At 43.3% G+C, this 25,183-nt stretch overlaps 1 protein-coding gene across 1 annotated transcript in view; it reads right to left on the reverse strand.

Moving 5' to 3' along the window:
• LOC138562534 (vomeronasal type-2 receptor 26-like) overlaps window positions 1-25,183 on the reverse strand; it is a 353,413-nt gene that overhangs the window by 36,289 nt on the left and 291,941 nt on the right. The window contains exon 6 of the mRNA XM_069642778.1: window positions 8,824-9,051. Within this exon, the coding sequence (XP_069498879.1) occupies window positions 8,824-9,051 (228 nt within the window). The remainder of the gene's footprint in view (window positions 1-8,823; window positions 9,052-25,183) is intronic.

Genomic DNA, 25,183 nt, shown 5'->3' on the forward strand with positions numbered 1-25,183 from the left:
TAGGATAATTTTTCTGTACAGCATCAGACTGTTACAATATATCATTGCCTGTAATGAGAATAGGCTCAACTCTCGACTTATTGACGCCATTGGGGTAGATGTTGGAAGCCCCAACACTCGTCGCCAGAAATAACTTTCAAATCTCAGCCACATTTTTTGCGGGATCTTTGGTATTGCCTCCGATCCGTATGTCAATACAGGGACGACCTTAGCCTTATAGAAATGTATAGTTGGTATCACGGAGAAGAGTCCACATTTATTATCAATCGCATTTGCATGGGCTGCCAATTTCTTTGTCCTCCTCACTGTGCTCAGAGAGGCACAGCCTCACCTCACTGATGAGGCCCAACAAAGCTGAAACACGTGTATGGGGTTGTTGTTGGTACTCTTGTTCAGAGAGGAATTGCCATAGCATTTCAGTGCTGGACTGCCCATGTGGCAGGACAAAGACTGATATGCAAATGGATATTTCACATCTGTGAAAGGTACAGTGAGCAAAAAGCGTGTGCTGCAAACTCTCATCTGAGAACCGGTTATAATGCCATGTTCTTTCTGGAGAGGAGCGCCTAACCGTTTTTTGAAATATTGCAAGGAACTTGGGGTTGGTCACCCTAGGTTACCTGGGGGCAACCAGACATGGACCCCCTGCTCACTGTGCTCAGAGAGGCACAGCTTCACCTCACTGATGAGGCCCAACAAGGCTGAAACACGTGTATGGCGTTGCTGTTGATACTCTTGTTCAGAGAGGAATTGCCATAGCATTTCGGTGCTGGACTGCCCATGTGGCAGGACAAAGACTGATATGCAAATGGATATTTCCCATCTGTGAAAGGTACAGTGAGCAAAAAGCGTGTGCTGCAAACTCTCATCTCAGAACAGGTTATCATGCCATGTTCTTTCTGGAGAGGAGCGCCTGCTACCTTTTTTTGCTATTTCTTTGTCTTCTCAAAAAGGAACACTTGCATCTGAAGTTCGACTGAGCTGTTATTCAATGTTATTCCTAGGTATTTAAATTCTCTAACTTGCTCAATTTTTGATCCCTCCAAATACCATTGCTGTTTTTCGGTTTTTCTGACAGATTTTTCAAACGTCATAATTTGTGTTTTATTTTTGTTGATCTCCAAGTTGTTTTGTGCGATTTATTTTGCCAGGTTGTCTAGTTGTCTCTGGAGACCAACTGGTGTTTAATCTAATACGATCAAATCATCTGCATACAGGAGGCATGTAACTTTCCTGCCTCCTATTGCCGGAGGGAAAGATCTTATATCATCTTCAGAATACTGGAAATCTCCTAAGTACGAGTTGAAAAGGTCTGGGGCAAGCGGGCATCCCTGCTTTACCCCTCTTGAAGTTTGAATTTCTTTAGATAGTAACCCAGCTTGGTTTAGCTGCACTCTCATGGTTGTATTTCTATGGAGGGCTTGTATCGGTTCCAGGATTTCCGATGGGCACTTCCAATCTCACAGTTTTTTCCACAGGATTTCTCTTTTGACCTAGTTGAAAGCCTGGACCAGGACCAGGTCAACGAAAGCCACACAAATTCTTGGGCTGCCTTCCATTGATTCTTCCCTTCAGGGCACTCAAAAGGAGGATGTTTGCCATTGTTCCTATATCTTTTACAAAGCCTGTTTGGAAAGGATCAGCACGTCCAGCTGATCTAACCCATGATTGGAAGCGGTCTAATACCAACAAACCAAAGACCTTGCTGATGACATCTAATAAGGCGATTGGGCTGTAGTTTCTTGTATTTTCTTTTGGGCCGTTTTTGTAAATTGGTACCACCGTTGAAGTCCTCCATGATGCTGGGATTGTTCTTGTTGAGTTAAATCTTTTAATAACCTCATGACTAAAGATGGCCATTCACTTGGGTACTCTTTAAGGTCTGCATTGGTGATCCCATCTGGACCTGGCGCCCTTAAGGTATTTAATTTAGATATTTTCTCTCTGATTGATTCTACATCATAAGGTACGTCCCAAGTTGTTAGAGTCGTATCTCATTGATGATATTGTTCTAAGGCTGGCTTTTGGAAGAGAGCAGGAAACTGGCTATCTACACTTTTTCTCCTACGTTGTTCTGTAGTGGGTCGTTTGTGTCTTTCGTTGTTGTTTTTATTAAGGACCAGAATTCCCTCGACTTCCTGCTGCAGACCACTCGCAGCATTTCTTCCGAGTCTGCTTGGTACATTTTTAGTCGATGGGCTTGTAGCCAAGTTTTGTATGATTTCATGACTCCCTTGGCACTGTCTATATATTCAGCCTCCTTGGTTTTTTTTGCCAGGTGATTGGCCGCTCTTAGGATTCTTTTTTTAGCTACCAATACTTTGTCGTATGTGTGATGGTTTCGTTTTTATGTATCTTTATTTCCTTTTTTTTCTTCATATGGTAGGCAATTAAGAGCGGCTGGTACTTAATGATTGCAGCATCTATTTCATCTTTGTTAAAGCTAGTAACTGTCGTATAACTTTTTGGAGTTTGCAGTTAGTCTTAAACGGGTGCCGCCATTACAACCCTCTACTTCTGTCGCCATGTTAATTATTTTCTCTTGCCTGCTCTTCCACTTCATCATTAGCAGATTTTGGTTGCTTTGTTTTGTACAAATTATTTCGAAAGTTGTAATGAAGGGGAGGAAATCTCTAGACACAAAGACGTGGTCTACAGCTGCTCTTTGACCATCTCTCTCCCAAGTTGGAACTTGTTTTGAGTCTTGCTCCGACATCATATGTAAATTGCATAGATCTCGGGAATCCATCAATGATGACAATAGGATACCCCTCTCTTCTCTTAGCGTTTTATTTTTACGTTGGATTTTTTCTCTAGATGTTTTTGGACAGATCGCATTCATGTCATCACATATGATGATGTACGTCACACTGTATTCTGTGTATATCTCATCTATTAAGCTCTCTGTCATTTCCAGGTATTTTTTGTCGCTCATGGCCAGAGGGTTCCAGTATATATCAATCACTATCATACTGTCACCCAAATCGACGTCTTCTCGTTTTTCCACATCTCTCCAATTTAACAATAGTGCTTGGAAAAACAAGTTTGAGGTTAATGTCTTGATGAAATGGAATTCACTCCCTGATCGTATCGCAGTAATTAGTCCAGAAGTAGGTCACCCTTTAGGGCCCTTTAGAGCTGGTGAAATGAAGATTTCATAGCCATCCAAGTTAGGTTTTTCTGTTAACCATGTCTCTTGAAGACATAGAATGTCGAAATCCCCTAAATTGACATTGCTGGGCTCTAGACGATGGCTAAAGCCTATCGTGTTCCATGATCCCATGGTTGCTGAGCGTGATTCGAGAGAAAGGTCGTCCAAGTCCACCCTTTGTGCCCAGTGGTTTTTGTAGTCCAAGGGTGGCTATCTTCGAGTTTGGATCAGTAAGGCGTCAGGTATCCACAACCATTTTTGATGGTCTTGGAATTTTTGCTCTTTTTCAGGGCTGTTACTTTGTTCTTGTTGGTGAGTGGTTGGTAAATCTGGTTTAAAGGTCACTGTTAAATTCGGTTGAGGTCCTCTTGGTTCATGACCTATGTTCAGCAGATCTTCATAGGCCACTAGCCCTCCTCTCTTTGGACACCCATCCTTGGGTTTCCCCTGGTTTTTATTGCTAGGGGTTGCGACTTTCTCTTCAGACACCTTTCCATTAGATCTAATTTCCTACTGGGAAGAAAGGAATTAACATCAGGAAGAGGGGCAAAGGTTTGGAGGAGGGTAGTTGGAGGATGAACAGTTGTGGAGTGTGTTGTTAATTGCCAGGAGGTGGACTTGGAGTTTGTACCCACCATGGGATTTATTTGGGATTGGATCAGGATGAGGAGAGGATTTAGGAGTGACAGAGCCTTTGCACGGGCACAAGGAAGAGGGAGGGGTGATGGAGGAGGAGACAGGTCTGACAACACCGGAGGGTTTTCAACTTCCACAGGAGGAGAAATCAGAGAGGAAAGTGGAAGCGGCAGGGCCAGAGGGGGCACTGCTTATGCCAGAGGTATTGATTATGACTGGGGAGGACTGGCAGGCAATACTTGAGTTCATATGGATGAGGGGCATTGTAGTCCCATATTTATTTGACTGGTTGGGGGTGTCATGGCCGGGGGATAAACAGGCAAATTAAAGTCAAGGTTGTCAGGTTCAAGAGTCTTTATTTTTAACAACAAAAATGCTAAGAGATTAGGGAGACCAGGATTATGTCTGATAAAGTGATAAAGCAAAATAAAGAGGTGATAGCTGGAAGTTTAGAATTCATCTCTGATATTGCTCTGGGCAACTCTCCAGAACATCATTCTTTACCTGCCAAGCCATTACAAAAAGGGGGAAGACCATATGCAAATCATGCTTGGTCCCACCCCAAAAGGGCAGTCCATCCCGAACTGCTTGTTCACATCCCTTCTGCATGAGACCTGACATGTTTCGGCCTAATTGTGCATCATCAGTGAGGAGTAGCTTGGGTCTCTAGTCCCAGCGACCCACATCTGGGCATACCCGTCCCACTCGAGGTGACAAAGCAAAACAAGGAGGTGATTGCTGGAAGGTTTAGCATGAATTCATCTTAACCTCTGGAAATTGTGCTGGGCAACCCTTCAGACCATCGCTCTTCGCCTGCCAAGCCATTACAGAAATGGGAAAGACCATATGCAAAACTGGTGTGGTCCCACCCTCAAAGGGGCAGTCCATTCCCAATGACTAGGTCACATCCCTTCTGCATGAGGCTACAAGCATCCCCAGACATGTTTCGGCCTCATTGGGAAGCAACAGTGAGGAGTAGTTAAGGTCTCTAGACCCAGCAGGCACGGGACCCATGTCTGGGCATAACCGTCTCACTCGGGGTGATTATAGCACAACAAAAGAGGTGATGGCTGGAAGGTTTAGACAGAATCCTAACCTCTGACATTGCTTTAGGCAACCCTCCAGACATGTCACAAATCATCTTTCACACTACAAACCTTTAATTGCCCTGACATTGAGGGATATGACGGACTAAGTGTCAAATTGAGCTACCTTTAGTCTATTGTCCTCATCAGAAATCCAAAGTTCTGAACAACACCATTCTTGATTTTATATTGCCCTTTTTAAGGCCAAAAAACCAAATGCACTGCTTGGAGATTTTACCTCGGACTATAATGACCCACTCGTTCAGGTTTATTCCTGTGCCTAAGTGATCTTGGGTTTGCACACCATGTCACTTTTCCTGCCCATATTAGGGGTTCCACGATCGACTGGATTTTAGACCATAACATGACCATAACTGAGGTCAGAGATAAAACCATTGATTGGTCAGATCATCTCTGTATCTCATTGAACACATCCAGTAAAACTACTTCACCTGAACTACCCACGGTTCCACTTCCTATTAGCTATCAAAGGAAATCAGATATGTGCTCCTGTCTAGACTTTAGATAGATAAAAGCGTAGCTGACATCAGTAGTCCTATGCACATGGAGGACCTAGTCAAGAGCGTGTTCTCCTCTATTACGACAGTTCTGAAATCTAGGTATCACATATGAACAAGGAATGTATAATAAATGTGCAGTAAGACCATAGACCCATGGTTCCACTTCCTATTAGCTATCAAAGGAAATCAGATATGTGCTCCTGTCTAGACTTTAGATAGATAAAAGCGTAGCTGACATCAGTAGTCCTATGCACATGGAGGACCTAGTCAAGAGCGTGTTCTCCTCTATTACGACAGTTCTGAAATCTAGGTATCACATATGAACAAGGACAGGTGCAGGTCATTTTTTTAAAATCAAATCACAAAGCAATCAATGTGTTCCCTAGCACTTTCCCTAACCAGAAGCACACCCTATCCCTATATGGCGTGCTATCCCTAGAAGCGGGGTGGTGTACCACCTATCTAAAAGGATAGGAGAGAGGAAAACTATCCCTACAACTACAATGAGTGTTTCTAGATCACTAAAACCAACCAGGGAACCAGTCCCATAGTTCAGCACACGGTTGGACAGTTTGTGTGGGAATATTCAATGATTGGTACTTAGCCATCATTTATTCCCCCTCCGCGAGGTGTGTTCAACCTGAGCGTGAGAACATGTTCCTCTAAAAGAATGTATAATAAATGTGCAGTAAAACCATAGACCCATGGTTCCACTTCCTATTAGCTATCAAAGGAAATCAGATATGTGCTCCTGTCTAGATTTTAGATAGCTGAAAGCGTAGCTGACATCAGTAGTCCTATGCACATGGAGGACATAGTCAAGAGCGTGTTCTCCAGTGTTGAACACTCTGGCTCAGCTGAAATGCATCCATACACCTCGCCATGAACAAAATAAGGCGTGGTTCACATCAGAGAGATCCGCTCACAAAACCAAAGTTCCAGCTGCAGAGAGGAAATGTTATAAAGATCGCCATATTTATGTGAAAGACATTTTTAAAGCAAAGCAAACTTAATTTAACTCGAAAATTGAGACAGCTGCTAGCTCCTCGAGAATGCAATTCAAGATAGTCTCGCAATTAAGCACTCCCAGTCGTGCCTATCAAATAACTTGTGTCATTATTTACAAACATACTTTATTGACAAACTGACTGACATTGAAAAAAATATCTATAGCCAAAAAGCCACCACAGCTTTCAACAGATCCTGAGGTTACTGAATCCACCGTTTGGGGTACTCATTCAGAAAGGTTTCCATTGCAACCTGTCGCAAAGAACGACCCTTGTGACATTGTTAAAACCCTTACACACACATCTGATCCAGGTGATCTTTGCCCTGCAGAGTTAATTAAACATCTTCTTAAAAGCTGGACACCAATTTTGACTACCATTGTCAATGTTTCCTTTTTAGAAGGTTCCATTCCTACTTCTTTAAAAAGAAGTTGTATTACGCTGCTGCTCAAAAAGTCCTTCTTAGATCCGTTCACCTGCACATATTATCGACCTATTGCAAATAGTAATTTTCTGCTTAAAATCCTGGACAGGTTTGCTTACGTTTAGCTACGAGATTTCTTAGAGAAGTAGATGCTTTTGGGTAAGTACCAGTCAGGTTTTAGAACTGGAGATAGTAACGAAAAGGCCCTAATACAGTGATGAACAACTTTTGTTGGAGGGTCTGACCCCGGAAGAGGGGGACCCAGAGGTGAGATGCCATCACCCCACCAACACGTGAAGTAAAACAGAGAAATCTTTTGAATACTAGCTAGTGTGAACATGACGCAGGGAGGCTGAAATTCAAGAGTGGTCTGAGCCCGGAAGAGAGGGATCCAGGGGTGAAGGTTATCAGTGGAAAGGAACATTTTGTTTATTATTTTGAAGACATCAGGTCCTCGGAGGCAAGAGACTTTTTGTAGAAAAGAGACTTAACCACCGAAGGCCCTGGTAGCTGAGAGTGGAACTGTTAGCTTGTGCTGGGGAAGCTCGAGCGTGTGCTGTGCTCAGTAAGCCCGCCTTGTCCCGTGCTCAAAACGTGGGGAAGGGAGACCCCAACTACCGCATCATAACTTATTTTTTGTGAACATTTCTTTCTTATGAACCTTATCCCACACTCTTTGTTTGTATTTAACGTAAGGATTGGCAATAGGTTTTTCTTAATATAGGTCCTCTTATTTCACAAGACGGCACTAGGACTGCCTTTTTATTATTTGATGGTTGTAGTTTGCTCGCATCTTAGATTTAGGTTTAGATTAGGCATTTTTCCACCCTTCCTGTACAGTTTAATAAACACACTTGAACTGTGTTCACTTGTGTCTGTCTTTACTGTTGCCACCATGAGTTCCTTACATTTGCCCCACATGTATTACGTGTTCAATTCTGCTCTACAGTACATCTCATACATTGAATGCATTTCACCCATCACTGCTCTGTCCTAGACAATCTATCATATCCTCCATTCGCTACATGCAGTTCACCTGCCACCACTGTTCACCGTATTTATTGCATACATTCCATCCTACACTGATGAATGCAGCATTAATGTCATGCATTACATGCTTCACAGCTGTGCTACACATTTATTGTTTGCATACCATCTATCACTGCTGTTTGCCATATCCATTATGTGCATTCCATCCTACAAGGAAGTACACAACATTGTATGCATTCCATCCTTTACTGCTCCACTTCACATTCACAGTAGGTGTTCCTTCTATCACTCCTGTCCACCACATTTAATACATACATTCCACACCTCACAGTGGTGCACCATATCCATTTCCTGCATTCCACCCCTCAGGCGGTGCACCATATTCATTGCCTGTATTCGACACCTCAGGGCGATGCACCATATCCATTGCCTGCATTCCACACCTAAGGGCTGTCCACCAAACTATTGCCTGCATTCCACACCTCATGGTGGGGCACTATATCCATTTCCTGCATTCCACACTTAAGGGCAGTCCACCAAACCATTGCCTGCATTCCACACCTGAAGGTGGTACACCGTATCCATTTCCTGCATTCCACACCTCAGGACGGTGAACCATATCCATTGCCTGCATTCGACACCTAAGGGCAGTCCACCAAACCATTGCCTGCATTCCATACCTGAAGGTGGTGCACCATATCCATTTCCTGCATTCCACACCTCAGGATGGCGCACCATATCCATTGGATGCATTCCACATCTCAGGGTGGAGCACCACATTCACTGCCTACATCCATACTGTCGACCCTGATCACAACATCCATTGCGTTAATGTCACTCTTCAGTTTTACTTCCTATTTGCTGCATGTATAATATCTGACCCTCCTGCACCCATTCATTTAGTGCATTTCATGCTTCATAGCTATGTACACACACATCAAATCGAATCAATTACTTTAATAATGCTCACTTTCTACTGATACAAATCAAAAATATCCCCTTAACTCACAGTGTTGAAGGCGCTGTTCCATACGATTTGGCTCTCGTTGATGGACAGTTGCTCTCCAGCATTCCCCAGTGGGTTAAACTGCCCAACATGAACGGCCCTGTGGCTCTTGCGTCCAGAAGACACCCAGTTAAGAATGTCGAACCCGGGCATGGAGTCGCCGTTCTCGTCAAAGAACACTTCCTCACCAGCAGTGTTCCTGAAATGGACTTTCTTCAGATAATAATGAAGCTAAGAGAGGGATGACAGTATGGTTCATTAGCACTTTTACTGCTTTGCCAAATTAAAGGGAACCAAAAATGGGAGGGAATTCCCTGATGCTAATTTTGCCAGAGGGATTAGTGTGGAATTGCCAGAGCTAATTTTGCTGGCGGAATTAGTTGCCGAGAATGATCGACTGGTAGACAACAGACACTTGTACTAGGTAAGTAGAAACACTACCTAACAGCTCATACATGGGCCACAAGGGAGAAGGATAGAAATGACTGGGAGGCGGGTACACCTGTATAGTGACTCCAGCTATTTCCAGGTACTGTGGCTGATGACACCTGTTCGGAACCCACAGATGGAACAGGATGTGGCATAAAATGAGGCACACATTAGGATCAGCTCTGTATTGAGCGTACCTTTGACCTGCTGAAGGGCTATTTCATCAAAGAGGGGGCGCACTAATTTGCAGGCCACACAAGGTGGGGTAAATATTTGTAGCGTGTGCCATGTTTGCGCAATATGTGCATTAGGAAACATGTTTCCAAGTCAAGGAGGATGGAGACACATATGCCAGGGACCGCTGTCCTCCATGTATCAATCAATGTATCCATCAATGTATCCATCAAAATTCCAGTATCTGAGTCAGTGAAAACCCTAGGCGTCTACCTGGACTCAAGTCTGTCCATGACCAGACAGGTGAACGCCATTGCCTCTTCGGCTGCCTACCAATGCAGTCAGACCCTACCTCTCCAGCGACACCTGCACAAACATAGCTAGGGCTATCACGGGATCACGGCTGGACTACTTCAATGTCATCTTCCTAGGGACCTCCACAAAAAACCTCGAGAAACTGCAAGTTACTCAAAACAACGCTCTGCGCACAGCACAAGGCATTTCCAAACGAGAGCACATTTCTTCTGCTAGAAGAGCCTATAAAAGAGAGGATCATCTTCAAAACCCTGACCCTCACACACAAATGTATTCACTCCGCAGCACCAGCCTACCTATCGCAAAGGACCCACCCCGCCCTGTCCTCAAGACCAACTAGGACCCCCTGTGCCAACCTAATCACCGTACCCGTGGTAAAAAGAGCAAGAGCAGGTGGTGCCAGCTTCCCCTACCTAGCTGCCCTGCACTGGAATGCCCTCCCCACTACCCTGCGAGCTGAACCTTTACTCACTGCCTTCCGTAAAACCTTGAAAACCACCCTATTTGCCTGATTTTCTACCCCGTTCATTACGTTCATCCCCTATATGAATATTTGAACTGTGTACGTTTCTATGCATAACATGTATTACATCTATGCACCCAATGCTGTAACTTATGCAAAATGTAACTAAGCCTGCTGCAAGTAACAGCGCTACAATGCCCCTGGGCTGTCTGTGCGCTATACAAATGTAAAAAATAAAATGAAATAAATGTACTGACCATAAAGAAGGTAAGGACGGACGTCTAGGGAATCAGGAACTGATCAGTAGATGACACAAGGAAAAACTGGTGTACAGGCGCGTTATAAATGCCACATCATATCACATACCTCACACGGTTGCATATAGACACATAGTAAATCTTCAACTCAAAGATGACGTCACACTCCCCATTTCATGGCCATATGTGACTTTATTTACAGACCATACTACCCCCTTGCCCTCCCTCGACCCTTATCCGCAACACTGTTGTCCTCAGTCCACGCCTAAATGCAACATGTGAGTCTTATGAACTGAGGTCTTATTTAAGTGATTTCTCAGTTTCTGTGTGTTCAGAAGAGTGTTGGGAATGGAGACAGGAGCTCCCTGCCAGCCAGCCTTCTGTGGGGGTGGCAGAAGTGGAACTTCCTGACTCCTGCGCTTGGATATGCTACAATGTCAGGAGCAGTATCCTCTGCCTGTTCTCCGCACCTGATGATATAGCCTGGCCTGCTCGCTTAGCCCCTGGACTGCCAAAGCATTGGATGCTGTCACTACTGTAGAGGAAATTGAACTCAGGCCTTGAATCTTTGGGGAAGTTAGTTTGGTAAAGATTTACTCCTTCCAAAAACATTTGGGGACAGATGAGCCGTGGTCTTCCAGGGTCACTCCTGCTGTCTTTAAGGGATACCAATTCAGATGTGTGTGCATTAGCCAATTAAGAATCACATTGCCTAATGGACACTTCATTTGAAGGAAGGACAACTAGTACCTGAAAAAGCGTTCAGTGTGTGTGAGGTTACAGGTGTGTGTGTGTCGAAGCAGTGATAAGCTACTGTGCAAGTAAAACACTGCTTCTGTGAGCCCCATTTTGAAGCCCCATTCTATCAACAAGCACATATGTAATTTAAAACAGAGTCTCTCTCATTATATCAGGCAGGTGCAGTGAATATAAGGCATAGGTCTCTTAAATCAGTACACTTTCTCTTTTCCATTTGAAATATCTTAAAATTGTATTTCAGTCTCCTGTCTTTTAAACCTGCGTCACATACAACTGCACCTTTCCTCTTCGCTACTGTGAGGTGGCCTCGCTGCCTGTTCATCACTCTAGCAAAACAAAAGGAGTGATGAGTGGAAGGTTTAGAATTAATCTTAACCTACAGTATTGCTCTTGGCAACCTTCCACTTCTTCAGCCTGCCAAGCGATTACAGTTAGAACAATGGTCTTTGAGGGTTGTCCCAAGAGCAATGCCAGTGGTTACGTTTAATTCTTAACCTTACAGCCATCACCTCTTTTGTTTAATGCAACCCGAGTAGAATGTGTATTCCGAGACGTGGGTCCTGAGCCAGCTGGGCCTCTAGACCCAAGCTACAGCTCATTGATGACGCCCAATAAGGCTGAAACATGTCTGGAGTTGCTTGTGGTCTTGTACAGAAGGGATGTGCCAAGCAGTTTGGGCTGGACTCCCCCTTTTGAAGTGGGACAAGTCTGACTTGCATATGGTCTTTCCCCTTAATGTGATCTAAACTTTCCAGACATCACCTCTTTGGTATGTTTAAGTCACACAGACTAGGAACGGGTATGCCCAGACGTGGGCCCCAAGTCTGCTGGGCATGCAGACCCAAGCTACAACCTCACTGGTGATGCCCAATGAGGTCAAAACATGTCTGGGGTAACTTGTGGTCTCATGCAGAAAGGATGAGACCAAGCAGTTCAGGCTGGACTACCTTTTTGGTGCCCTTTTTGGAGTGGGATGAAGCCTGATATGCATATTGACTTTCCCCTTTCTGTAATAGCTTGGCAGGTGAAACACAATGGTCTGGAGGTTTGCCTAGAGTAATGCCAGTGGTTAAGCTTAATTCTAAATTACCAGCCATGTATGATTATGTCCAGCAGCCTAAGCATGAGTTGGGATATGATAGGTTATTTATAACACGCTTAATACCCAGAGGTTTCTAAGCGCGGACCCGGGGATCGAACCTGCATTGCTCCGTGTCATCTTGCTTCCAAGGAGAGCATGCTGCCACTGAGCTATCCTCCCGAGGGATGAGGCCTGCACAGCTCCCATACTGGACTGCAGGTATTTCAGCTGCTGCTCCGCTTGTTTTCAGTGCAATCCTGGTTTTGCCCAGTGTTGCTCAGTAAGCTATAGGTCCCTTCAAGTTTGTACTAGAGCAAACTGTCACAGGTGCGGACAGGGCCGGGGGTGTCACACAGGTACGTGTCTTCCAACCCATTAGCATCATCAGCTCCTGTCTCAGTGTCCTGATGTTGCTTTCACTGTATGCATCCTTTGTATGTAACCTAAGCTCAAGTATTCTTGTAACTGCTGCGCCCGGCTACCCCTGGGTTGGGAGCGCAATATCAAATAATAAACTAAACTAAACTAAACTAAACTGAATCAGTCAAACTGGTTTGAAGAGGGAAGGAGGGGCCTGCAGACCTTTTGGCAGAGTAAGCGATGGGTGGCAGCTGGAGTGTCCTACAGGTCACTGGTCTCCATGGGGACCTGCAGGGTGGTAGTGCAGGTGGCAAGTAGAGCTGCTGTATCAGGAGTGCCATCGGTAGGGGTGGGGTCTGTAGCCACAACTGATGGGATAGAGGAAGTCTGGCTGGTGCAGTGTAATCACTGGTGGCAGATGTGTTCTTGGCAGAGGTCTCCGGGGGGGGGGGGCCTGGGTGGTGGCCAGGTCCCGGGTGTCGGTTGATTTGACGCTGGAGTACTGGACTCATGCTTCTCTGTCTGGGTGGCCTGTGAACCTGTTGTGGGATGAATGGAATACGGCCCCTCATAAAGCTGACAGCTATATTGCAAATCAAGAAGTTCATGCATTTTGGAGACTGATGACCAAAGACAAAGGGAAAGGTGTGGGTTCACGTGCCGTCGAATGTCAACTCAACCATTTATATGTGTAACCTCTGATGTTCACACGCCTTGCTGCGTGTGACAATGGAATTTTGAGTGTCATGGTTTTTGTTGTCGTGCACCTTGTGGTTCACGCAGAGGAGTCAGCATGGGACTGTACCATCATGGACAGGGAATTTTTCAAACACACCTCACCACTTGCACTAATATTGTTTCTTTAGAATCTGGACCATCCTTTCCACATGAATTTTAAACAGTGTTCATCCCAATTTGAGCCAGAGTGAACTCTGGCTCAAATTGGGTTGAACCAAACTGCACGGAATCAAACATTTACGGACTCAGCTCAATTCGTTCTTGAGCCGATTCAGACCTTTCCTTCAAAGTATAGAACCACCATTCATGCTGGGCACATAAGACATACCGATCCGATCCGTACTCTGCACCAATGAATGGACTTGCCCAGAGCAGGATTCAAGGTCAGGAGCTGGCATGGACCTGCTCTTTCCTCTCTAAATGGTATCCAGTCAATATATCTAAAACATTACAGAGTGGTACATTTCAGAGTGGACCATAACACCGAAAAACACAGCAAACATTAATTAAATAAATAAAGAGTAATGGGGTAAAAGGGTTAAAATGGGCCGGGATGGCGTTATAAGGGTAGAAAAACGGGGGGCTTGGGAGGCACCCCCAAATTAAAAGAATTTAAAATAATTTGTTGTTTTTGTCCGCGATGAAATTTACCACTCTGTAATTGTGGTCTGTAAGATCAAATATAACCCTTTAAATATGGACAATGTCATCTGGCTACCTCATTTTCTTTCCACCCCAGAACTATCACCTCAGGGGTCTACAGGGTTTCCAGGGCCCTACACTATCTCCGCTTCTGTGCACCCTTGGCCTCCATTATACATCTATGCTTACAGCACAACAATCATCCGCAAACTTCATAACGCACTGTTGCTGTAATAGGTTAATTTACGAGGCTTCCATAAAACGAAGCTACCTCATAAAACTGTCTCAATACTCCAGTTAAAATGAACACGCAATTAACTAATTAATTAACTAATTCGAGATCGTCACTGTAGGTTCTTGAAGCAATAATAAAAGACCAATTCACATTGCAATCCTGGAAAAACAATACATGAAATAGTGCTGGTCTGCACGAGACAACACCACTCTGATTTATATTTGTATATATATAGAAACTAGAAGGTTTTGGCTTCTTTGGAATACATGCTATCAGTAATCCAGTAAGGGGTGGAAATCAGGAACTCTTATTGAGACAAACAGAAACCAGATATATTTTGGACTACGAAACAAAAAAACCATATGGCCATAATCTGGATGAAGAATTATATACATTCCTTGGCACTTGACTGATGTAATGAAATTTGTAATAACTTAGATGCATGATAAGATTTTAACAAACCCCTGACTCTAATATGGTTGACCTAGGCCTTACATTCTCAAATAGACATGGTCTTTAGTATTAATCTCATGTTCATTTCAACTAATAACCTCATGACATTGCAAATGTGGATTGTATTAGGTTGCTTGCATCTTATCTGGTAATTATGCAGTTCACAAGTTCAAGGGTGCTATGGTCTCTCAACAGATTATGTTTTACATCATTTGATAATCTTATACATAATGAATTTTCTGAGACCTAGACACCCTTTATTTTAAAGTATTTTAACAATTATCTTCACATTATTCTTTCTCTTTCTTTATCAGGGCTAGCATTTTATTCTTTTGTTTAAACTTGTATGGACATAGGAATTTTACCATATACACGCTCATTTCTCTTATCAAAAGGACAAATTAGAAACTCTATATTTATGTAGTAAAATATGACACATGTAACACATGTAACCTTTAATGTACCAAAGGGAAGCTTCGTTTGCACTAAGCACTTTATCCCATATTGAAATGAAAGGAGAGGGAAAAAAAATGTCTTAATGAAAGTTTTTTAGATGCACTAAGCACTTTACTATCCGGAGCTATATTCCGTGGAGGCTGCTAGCACATAGCACTTTACTATCCGGAGCTATATTCCGTGGAGGCTGCTAGCACATTGCACTTTAAAAGCATTAAGCTGTATAGAGCATATTTTGCACAACAACCCCATAAAGGTACTACAGCATACGAACTTGTAAATTAAAATATACTTGTGTCTCAAAAATGTAGAGTTTGTGTGCACTATGCACTTTAGTGCTCTCTTGCTGTTATCAAACGGGTAAAATTACCGTATTGATTTAACTACGTTAAAAACTAAAAAATGAACAAGTTTTTAACTTCCTTACCGTTTTTTCGAACCCAATGCAAAATGGTGGAAATGTGAAATGAACGAATGGAGAATGAGCGGGACTTTCTACATTGTAATCATAGAGTTTCAACGTGGATAAATTGTCCTTCCTTAGTGTTCATTGCCTTGAACGTGAGCAAGCGGCCAGTTGCCGCGAAACGCGTCGTTTTCTGTGTGTTTTCTTTTTTCTGTCCTGGACATATGTCCTAATAAAGTACAATTTTTTGACTGAACTCAATGGATTGCTGCCTCAATGTTTTGCTGTAACTGCTACAAGCAGAACTCGCTTCCTGGAGTGCCTTCCGCTTTCCCTGCACTCGCGTACAGGGTTGATTACATTTATATATATATATATATATATATATATATATATATATATATATATATATATATATATATATATATATATAAGACATACAACCCACTAACCAACACCTCAAATTTCTGCTTACTTAATTCACACAAAACCCACACAACCACCTCTCTCACAGCAAACCACACAGACTTCACCGCAACAACAAACAACCAACACATAGATCGCAACAACAGCACGCAAGGACCCACTTCGATCCTATTTACACACCCACGCTCAGCACACGGTGAAAACTGAACTGAAGCTGCCAACAGTACACCACCTCTAACTTTCCTACGCCCTCTTCACACACTAACCCACTCGCCCACCTTTTGTTTACAGATCTGCCTGTGCGCCTGGAGACCAACTCCGTTGGTGACGGATATACTTAACATAAGATAAGATAAGATAATACCTTTAACATTAGCATATATATATATTTGTATATCAGGGCACGGGTCTGCAACACTTGGCTCTCCAGATGCTTTACACTAAAACTCCCATCAGCACCAAGAAGGATAGCTCAGGGGCAACACGTTTGTCTTGGAAGCAAGACAACGTATCGCAACACAGGTTCAAATCCCAATCCCACACTGAGGGAGTTGGAGTCCAAAAGATCTGGCAGAGCCCCAGGTTGCAAAATCTTTATATGATGCATAGGCCATCAGCCGGTCATTCTCAGGGTAATTGGTTAAAGGGTAATGGCCTCAAAACAGATGTAAGGGGTCACTTTTATATCAAGACTTGATAGTCCTCTTATTTGGTAGCTGATGTAATGTTGTGGGGAAGATTCATTATTTTTTGCTCATGTGACAAGGTCAGTTTACTTACCTTGTCAAGAAGCGATTGTGACCCCTCTCAGCCTGAGGTGGGAGGGCTACGAGGATGGAAACTAGACAATTCCTATTCCAGGGGGGAAGGTGGCAGAGGGCTGAAGATCTTATTGTCTCCCTAAGAGCTAATATGTGCATGGGCAGTACCCACTCGTTATCACCCCCTGCCTCTGTACGGAGATTGTGGCCAGTCACTTTGTTCTAAGCATTCTCGGTAGATCACACGCCACATGGCAGCCCACCAACGCCTCCCGCCAGAAATTTCCTGTCAAGCAACCACGACCGGGGAGAGGGAGAACATCTATGCAGCATGGCACGGGCTCGAGGAACACTATGTTCTGCCAGCAGACATCAATGGCGACTATAGCTGTGATGCAGCGACCTGACATGGACTCAAGCAGGACTCAATCACTTACCAATAATTCAGCCACGGCGCAGCTCCTTAACATGAACTGGAACATTACTGAACGCGGGCCACCATTGACCCAGCTCGGCGGACCCGTGAGGAATAAAGGGGCTTGGCATAGGCGCATTATCTGTTCTCCTATCTGTAATATCTACTGAGTGGAAAGGAGCAGGAAAGAGTGGGAGAGAACCATTGGAAGAAGTAGGCAGGAAGATAAAGCCAGGGACAGGAAACAGGAAGGTGTGGGTTGTTCTGTTGAGGTCAGAGGAGGAAGTGTCAGACAAAGAAACCAAGAAGGAAGAAGGATAGTGTGCAGGTGTGTGCGGGTGATTTTCAGAAAAGGCGAGGTATATGTTTGGGACAGAGAGTGGCGCTGTGTTGTTGGTGTGTGGGTGTGAGGTGTTTTAGTGAAAGTAGTGGTGAAAGAGTAGGGAGTGAGTGGAAGGTGACTGAGTGAATGAAAGGAGTGTGACTGAGAAGGAGGTGAGGTGGAGTAGTAGTGGAGAGGGCAGTGTCACAGATTCAGTAGAATTACAGGCCTAGGCTAAACATTCTGTCCCTAATGGGGAGAAAGCACCCCCCCCACCCCACCTCTGCTGGCAATAAGGGCCTTGCACTCTTTTCTCGCGACACAGTAGTAAAAAGGTCGCTGGACCAGAGCTCAGAAAACATCTTTTCTCGTCCGATTACGACACCATATTGTGCTCCGCTACAATGGAAGAAGCATGAGTTGGTGTAGGTTAATGTGTTCACCTCATAGGAACTCAAAGCCTGTGTCCACCCCCAACCCTCATGCATAAGCGTCACACAGGGTATAATTCATACTTCTATCAAACCGCATTCATGAGCAGGGTAGGCAAAACCAACCCTAAAAACTGCTCAGATCATTCCCACATTGGAATGTCACAATTCTCATGTAGAAAAGCCAAAATCTAAAAGCAAAAAGCTTCAACACCAACCAAACTCAAAGAAACATGTTCAGCTCCACTTTTTAAAATACAAGCCTGTATCATAGAAACCACATGTAATGAAATGCAAGAATAAAAACACATTCTCTGGTGCATTCATTCGTTCTCATCTCTACCAGAGAAAGACTAGCATTTTAGCATCATTGCAAGAATGACCAGTGTATTAAACACCTAGAAAAACTTACATTTTAGCATCATTGAAAGGAAATACAGCAATGAAAATGGAAACACATTATATAATTTTATTAAGCACCTATCTGAAAAGAAATACATAAATGACCAATAGTTAGCACAGTCCCAATTCACTTATACCCAGCAAATAAGATGCACACTTCAAAAGAAAGCAACCACCTTCTGTCATGTGTCTGTCGTGACAGTTCTGACTGACAGCCATCCTCAGCTTTCCCCATCTGATTGTGCCAGCCCTCCCCTGTTGTTCCAAAGCACTACATTCTACTAACAGACCTTGTTTTAGTCTAAGCTAGGTTACATATATGTGGGAAATTCTACATGTCATGGTATCTTATATGTAGCTTTTCTACCCCATGGGGAAAGAATGTGTGCCTACACAAGGCAAATCAAACAAGGGCAAACAAAATATACCCCTAATATTCACTATCTCTACCTTTAGGGAGTATCACAATATATTTAAACAAAGAGATAGGACACAACACTACTAAAGTACAGGTGTAATACTGAGACCCTACCAGTATTCCAGAGTGGAACACGAGTACTTATATCTTGAAAGAATAGATAAAGTACAACTAAGTACAAAAATATATGAATGTATTTTTTTTTATTTTTATTTATTTGTCATAGCTGGAAAACCAACTTTTCAAATGTTTTGTATACACTGTTATACATACATTATTCCTCATCTTGAAAAGAATAAAAGAAGAATAATTAAAACAATATTTACAACCCATCAAAGTCAGGACAAATGTGAAACACATGAAAGAGTTAAATAACACATTTTTAAACACTATAACTAAACAAAATGCCACAAAGTAATTAAATTGCCAACGGATAAGATCCTCCATGTTCTTATTTTTGAGTCAACACTCACCGTTCACTTTAAATTAGTGTGAGCAGTGTTTGAGGTTGAATTCGGATCGGGGAAGATTAGATTTAGAAATTGCACAATTGCAAGCTGTATAGTCAGTCTTGGATTAGAAAACAAACAATTCCATATTTGCGCAGAACTGGTGCCATTTTGTACCAACAATATATCCCCAAAGCATTTCACTCTAATATCATTTAATATTGGGCATTCAATTATAAGGTGTTGTAGTGATTCACATTGTCCATCAACTTTACAGTAACGGCAATAATTCTGCTCCTTTGATATTACCTTTCTTCTGAACAAGATCTCGTTTGTTTCATATTGGTTAAATCTAAATTTTAAATATTTCCGTCTGCATGCATGCGACGGGAATTTAAGCAGATATTCTGCTATTACCCCATACCTTTTGTGGCCAAAAGCCTCAGGATTGAAGTCTTTGAGATTGTTACAAAGTTCCAGGTTTGAGATCCAATCTGCCTGATGAATTTTATTTTTAGCATGATCAGGGTTATTCAACAGAAGCTCTATTGACACAGAAGCATCAGCAGCTGCATTCAATGTATGATTTTTCCACAACCTTGACATACCAGTTTTAGCAGTTAATAGGTTTTGAGCTAATGCATTTATAAAGGTCGGTTTCCCTAGGCCATCTAGCATTTTCTGTAGAAGGGCACACTGCTTCCATACTACATGGGCATATAGGGAAACCAAACCTAATTCAAATCTCAGCATCGCAAGTGGAGTTCCTGGGGAAAGTGATAGAACTTTTTTCCAAAACCTAGCTTCTATGCTATCCCAGAATTTGCGATTTTGTGGCACCAAGGCCTCAACTCCATAGAGCAAAATTGGGATTACTTTGGTCTTGTAGAATAGCACTATATGTTTAACTGTAAACTTCCCATACCTTCTTAACATAATTTTGGATTGAGATATCAGGGAGCTTAGTTTCACCCGAATTTCAGATGTCAGAGTACTCAAGGTTTTCTTATGCTCAATATAAACTCCAAGATATTTATATCTAGGAACTCTGTTTAGTATACAGTTTTGCAAAGACCATTCCAAGTGATATTTTTTAGTGAACTTATTGTGACAAACCAAAATTTGAGATTTGGTCGTATTGATCACAAGGTTATTTGATGTTGCATATGACCCTAATTGAATTAGCATGTTCTGTAGACCTATGGGAGTGCGGGACAATAGTACCAAATCATCTGCGTATAATAAATAAGCAACCTTTTGAGATCCTATGCGAGGCGCATCTACTACGCAGTTCATTAGTACAGGGCCCAGATCGAAGATAAAGAAGTTAAATAAAAATGAAGCCAGAGCACAACCCTGCTTCACTCCTCTATATGTATGAATGGCTGGTGATAATTTGCCATTCATATTTAGTTTTACACGCATCGTAGTAGTGGAGTGTAGCAGTGACACTAGATTTACAAGGGATACCGGGCACCGATGTAATCTAAGCTTAGTTATAAGCATATGTCTATCAATGTAATCAAAGGCAGATTTAAAATCAATGAACCCCAAATATAAGGGGAGTCCACCATCAACCTGCTCTGATTGTATCATTGAGAGTGCTAAGATGTTTGGTATTGTGCCCATGCCCTTTACAAATCCTGACTGGAATCGATCTCTTAGACCCTTTTGGTCTACCCACTCATTGAGCTCCTTTAATATTATTCTACAAAATATTTTCGCAGGGGCATCCAACAAAGAAATTGGGCGATAGCTCGTTGGTGATTGGCGATCACCCTTTTTGTAAATTGGAACTGTAATAGCTTCCGTCCATGTTTTAGGTAGTCTTTGATGTTTGTTTATTGCAGAAAATATTTTGTAGAGAATTGAGCTCCAAACTTCAGGGTGTTTTTTCATTAAAGAGTTCGATATCCCATCCGGGCCCACTGCACATGAATTACTTGAGGTCATAATTAGATGTTTTATTTCCTTGTGATCAGTGTGTAGCCAAAACCTCAGTGCCTCACGTGTCTCTAATATCGAAATCGCATTTGGCGGTAAAGCATATACAGATTGGAAGTAATCTACCCATTGATGTGCCTCGACTATCGATGTCTGGAGATCTAATTGTTGGGCATTATTGGTTTGATTAATTATCGCCCACATTTTTGTGATGTTTTTATTCGCTAGAGTCGACAGCATAATTGCTGCGTCTTTTTGATAGAGACTGGCTCTATAGCTTTTAACCCAGTTATTATAATGTAGGCAAACTTTTTTAATAAGGGGCAATCTAATGGGCAGAGGAAGTTTTGCCAAACTTCGTACTTCTGCACAATAAGTTCTCTTCTGAGTAAATACGGTGGTATCAAAGACATGGATATGCCTTTCTTTTTTGGTATTCGCAGTGTTTTGTTGACTATACAATTGCATTGCATTGCTATATGTGAGGCCTATGTCTGAAGCTTGCCAGTTGGATGAGGCATTAGAATCATATAAAATTTGATTAAAATGCCACAAGGCATTCTCGGACCATCATAGGCGGTTTTTACGGCTATTTACCACAAGGCAACCACCTTCCAATGACCTGTGTTTCACATCAATAGCATTTACCATGGTTTGCCAAGTGGCACACAACATATTATGATCACTTGTTACAGATGGAGACACACAAAAGGAGCACATTGATGACCATAAAGCACCGTTCACATAGATGAAGTCAATTATTGATGTAGAGTTTCCTCTTTTCCATGTTGGTGCAGGTGGAATGTCTTCTTTAAAGGCTCCATTCAACATATGCAAATTTCTGTAGGAAATCATTGTGTTCCATTGTTGTAGCTTTCTACTCTTTTGCGCCCCATTTGTTGCAAGACAATTCATATTCAGATCACCCGCCAGGATAAAATACAAAATCTTGTCATCTGCAGCTACTATGTCGAATAGTTTGTTCAGATCATTAAAGAAGGACTCAGTTGTGACTGCTACTGGATTCCAGTAAATGTTAAGGATGGCATAGATGTCATCATTGATTACTGCCCTTACAAGCAGCATATGTGCATTTGGCATAGCCCACAGCCTTGACGATGATCCCGGTTCATCTTTTAACGCCACCAATAGTCCGGCAGAAGGTCTGCCTATTATGGGCTTCCGTGCCGGATTCAGGTGTATTTGATAGCCTGCCCAGACAATGGGACTTAGCAACCAGGTCTCTTGCAACAGAATGATGTGAAATTTACCTAGGCCACTCGTATCGTTGTTTAGCAAATGTTTAAAACCCCTTGAGTTCCAGCTGACCAAGGTAGTGGGAAGCAGTTTTTTCATCTTGGTCAGCTAATTCGAATTACTACTGCAATTGCAAGAACACAGAGATCTATCCTTCGAAGGATATTTTAAATCTTGGCCATTCGCTGTAACAATATTCTCTCTCGGCATAGATACCAGGTTGCTTGCCATCTCCGGCTCAGATTCATTGTCCATTTCTAATTCGAGCAGAAAACCTAAATCAAATAGTGAGTTTTTTGCTTGCCAAACCAGATTACGAATTACTCTGGATTGCATCCATACCCGTACTGTGTTTAGGTTGTGATTGGATGTAAATTCCACTAGAGTCAGATCAGCTGAAGTTATGTCTTCCAGCAATGGTATGTCCGAGAAGATCGCTAAAATAGCACTTCGATTCAGGTTGTATTGTATGCAGGGGGTAGGTCGACATTTCAAAATCATGGAGCACAGTGCAACTCGGGGGGTAACCTTCCCCGTGCCCAGGCTTCCTTGTGTTTTGTTGTCCTTAATGGAGGTCACGTTATTTCTTTTCTCTTTTAGATTGGGGACTAAATCCCCTAAGGCATCTTGGATCAAGGCCAATACGCCTTTTGTAAAGTCACTGGGTAAGCTCAATTGTGATGGTGCGACTAATTTATTTATTTATTTATTTATTTATTTATTAAATTTATATAGCGCGCAGGCAGCCCAGGGGCATTGTGGCACTGTTACTTGCAAGGAAGACTTAGTTACAATGTGTGCAGGTTGTGCCTTGGGTTACAGTGAGGCAGTGACCTGTGATCAGATATACCACATAATACATCATACAATACAATTATGAGGGCTAGGCCATGTAATTGTTAGATGAACAGGGTCGTTTTCAGGGTTTTCCGAAAGGCGGTCAGTGAGGGTTCAGAGCGCAGGGAGCTAGGGAGGGTGTTCCAGTGTACGGCAGCGAGGTACGGGAAACTGGAGCCCCCTGCTCTGGTCCTTTTTACCCTGGGTACTGAGAGCATGCTGGCATAGGGTGATCTAGTGGGTCTTGTGGAGGAGACCAGGTGGATCCTCTGGGAAAGGTACATTGGGGCGGCAAGATGGACACATTTGTGGGTGATGCTTAGAGCCTTGAATAAGATCCTCTCCTTTATGGGGAGCCAGTGGGAAGCTTTTCTGGCAGCGGTGATGTGCTCTCTCTTGGCAATGCCTTGTGCAGCGCGTAGGGCACTGTTCTGTATTACTTGGAGCTTCTCAAGATTTTTGTTGGAGGTCCCAAGGAAAAGAATATTGCAGTAATCAAGTCGCGAGACGGTTATGGCCCTGGCTATGTTAGTGCAATTGTCTTTTGACAGATAAGGTCTGATTGCGTTAAGGAGTTTTGCATGGTAAGCGGCCGAGGAGGCAATGGCGTTTACTTGTCTGGTCATGGATAGATTGGAGTCTAAATAGACGCCTAGTGTTTTTACCGTGTCAAGTACTGGGATCGTGATTGAGTCAATGGTGAAATGGCTGAACTGAGCGTCAAGTTTCTTGATGGTGTCAGGGGAGCCTACGAGTAGGAGCTCAGTTTTGTCGGAGTTAAGGCAGAGGCCGTTGATAGCCATCCACTTTTGAATTGTGTTGTAGATGTTGTTGAGGGTAGCAGAGTCCGTGTCATAGTCGCCTGTCAGAGTGAGAAGGATCTGTGTGTCGTCGGCGTAGTTGGTGTAAGAGATGCCCATGGCGTCAAGGATGAGGAAGAGGGGGCGGGTGAAGATGTTGTAGAGGGTGGGGGAGAGGAAGGAGCCTTGGGGCACCCCACATAGCATGATAGAGGGTGATGCAGTGGCTAGGTCAGAGAAGACCTGCATGGTCCTGCCTTGGAGGAAGGAGGTGATCCATGTAATGGCGTCTTGAGAGAAGTTGGCTGTGGAGGAGAGGTGGTGGCAGAGGATGTCGTGGTCTACAAGATCAAAAGCTGCCGACAGATCCAGGAGAAGGAGCAAGACAGGTTTGCCTTGGTCCCTTGCGTCGTCCATTTGGTTTTTTAGGTCGAGTAGGGCGGTCTCTGTCCCATGTCTAGGGCGGAAGCCGGATTTTCTCAGTCAAAGGAGGTTCTGTTCTTCGAGGAAGTGCTGGACCTGCAGGTAGGCTGCTTTGTCTAGAATCTTGAGGAGGAAAGGGACAGTGGTGATGGGGCGGTAGTTATTAGGAGAGGTGGGGTCAAGTGTGGGTTTCTTTATGAGGGGTCGGACCCATGCTTCCTTTAGGCAGGCGGGGACTCTCCCTGTGGTGAAAGAGGCGTTGGCGAAGGCTGTTAGAAAAGGGGCCAAGGTGTCTGCGCAGTCTTTGATGATGGAGGCAGGACAGGGGTCGCCTTTGCAATTGGAGGGTTTTATGTTTTTCATAATGTTGATCATGTCGTTTTCTTGGATGGTTTTAAACGAGAAGGTGGGTGGGGCTTCAGTGGGTGATGGGGGCAGTGGTGGTGGGGAGGGTGTAGTGTGGGTGGAGAGTGTTAGTTTGGTGTTCAAGATTTTGGCTTTGAGAGAGCTGATCTTATTGCGCATGGCTGTTTGGATGTTGTCACACCATTCTTTGTCCTTAGTGAAGTTTTGGGGGGTGGGTGTGGGGTTCTCAAGTTCCCTGAGAATGGCGAACATTTCCTTGGTGTTCGACTTGGCCTCAGTAATTCTCTCTTCGAAGGATTTAGCTTTGGCTTTAATGATGGCTTTCTTGTAATTAATTGCAAGGG

Source organism: Ambystoma mexicanum, unplaced genomic scaffold (assembly GCF_040938575.1).
Source record: "Ambystoma mexicanum isolate Mex_15411 unplaced genomic scaffold, UKY_AmexF1_1 Mex_scaf60, whole genome shotgun sequence".
Lineage (NCBI taxonomy): Eukaryota > Metazoa > Chordata > Amphibia > Caudata > Ambystomatidae > Ambystoma > Ambystoma mexicanum.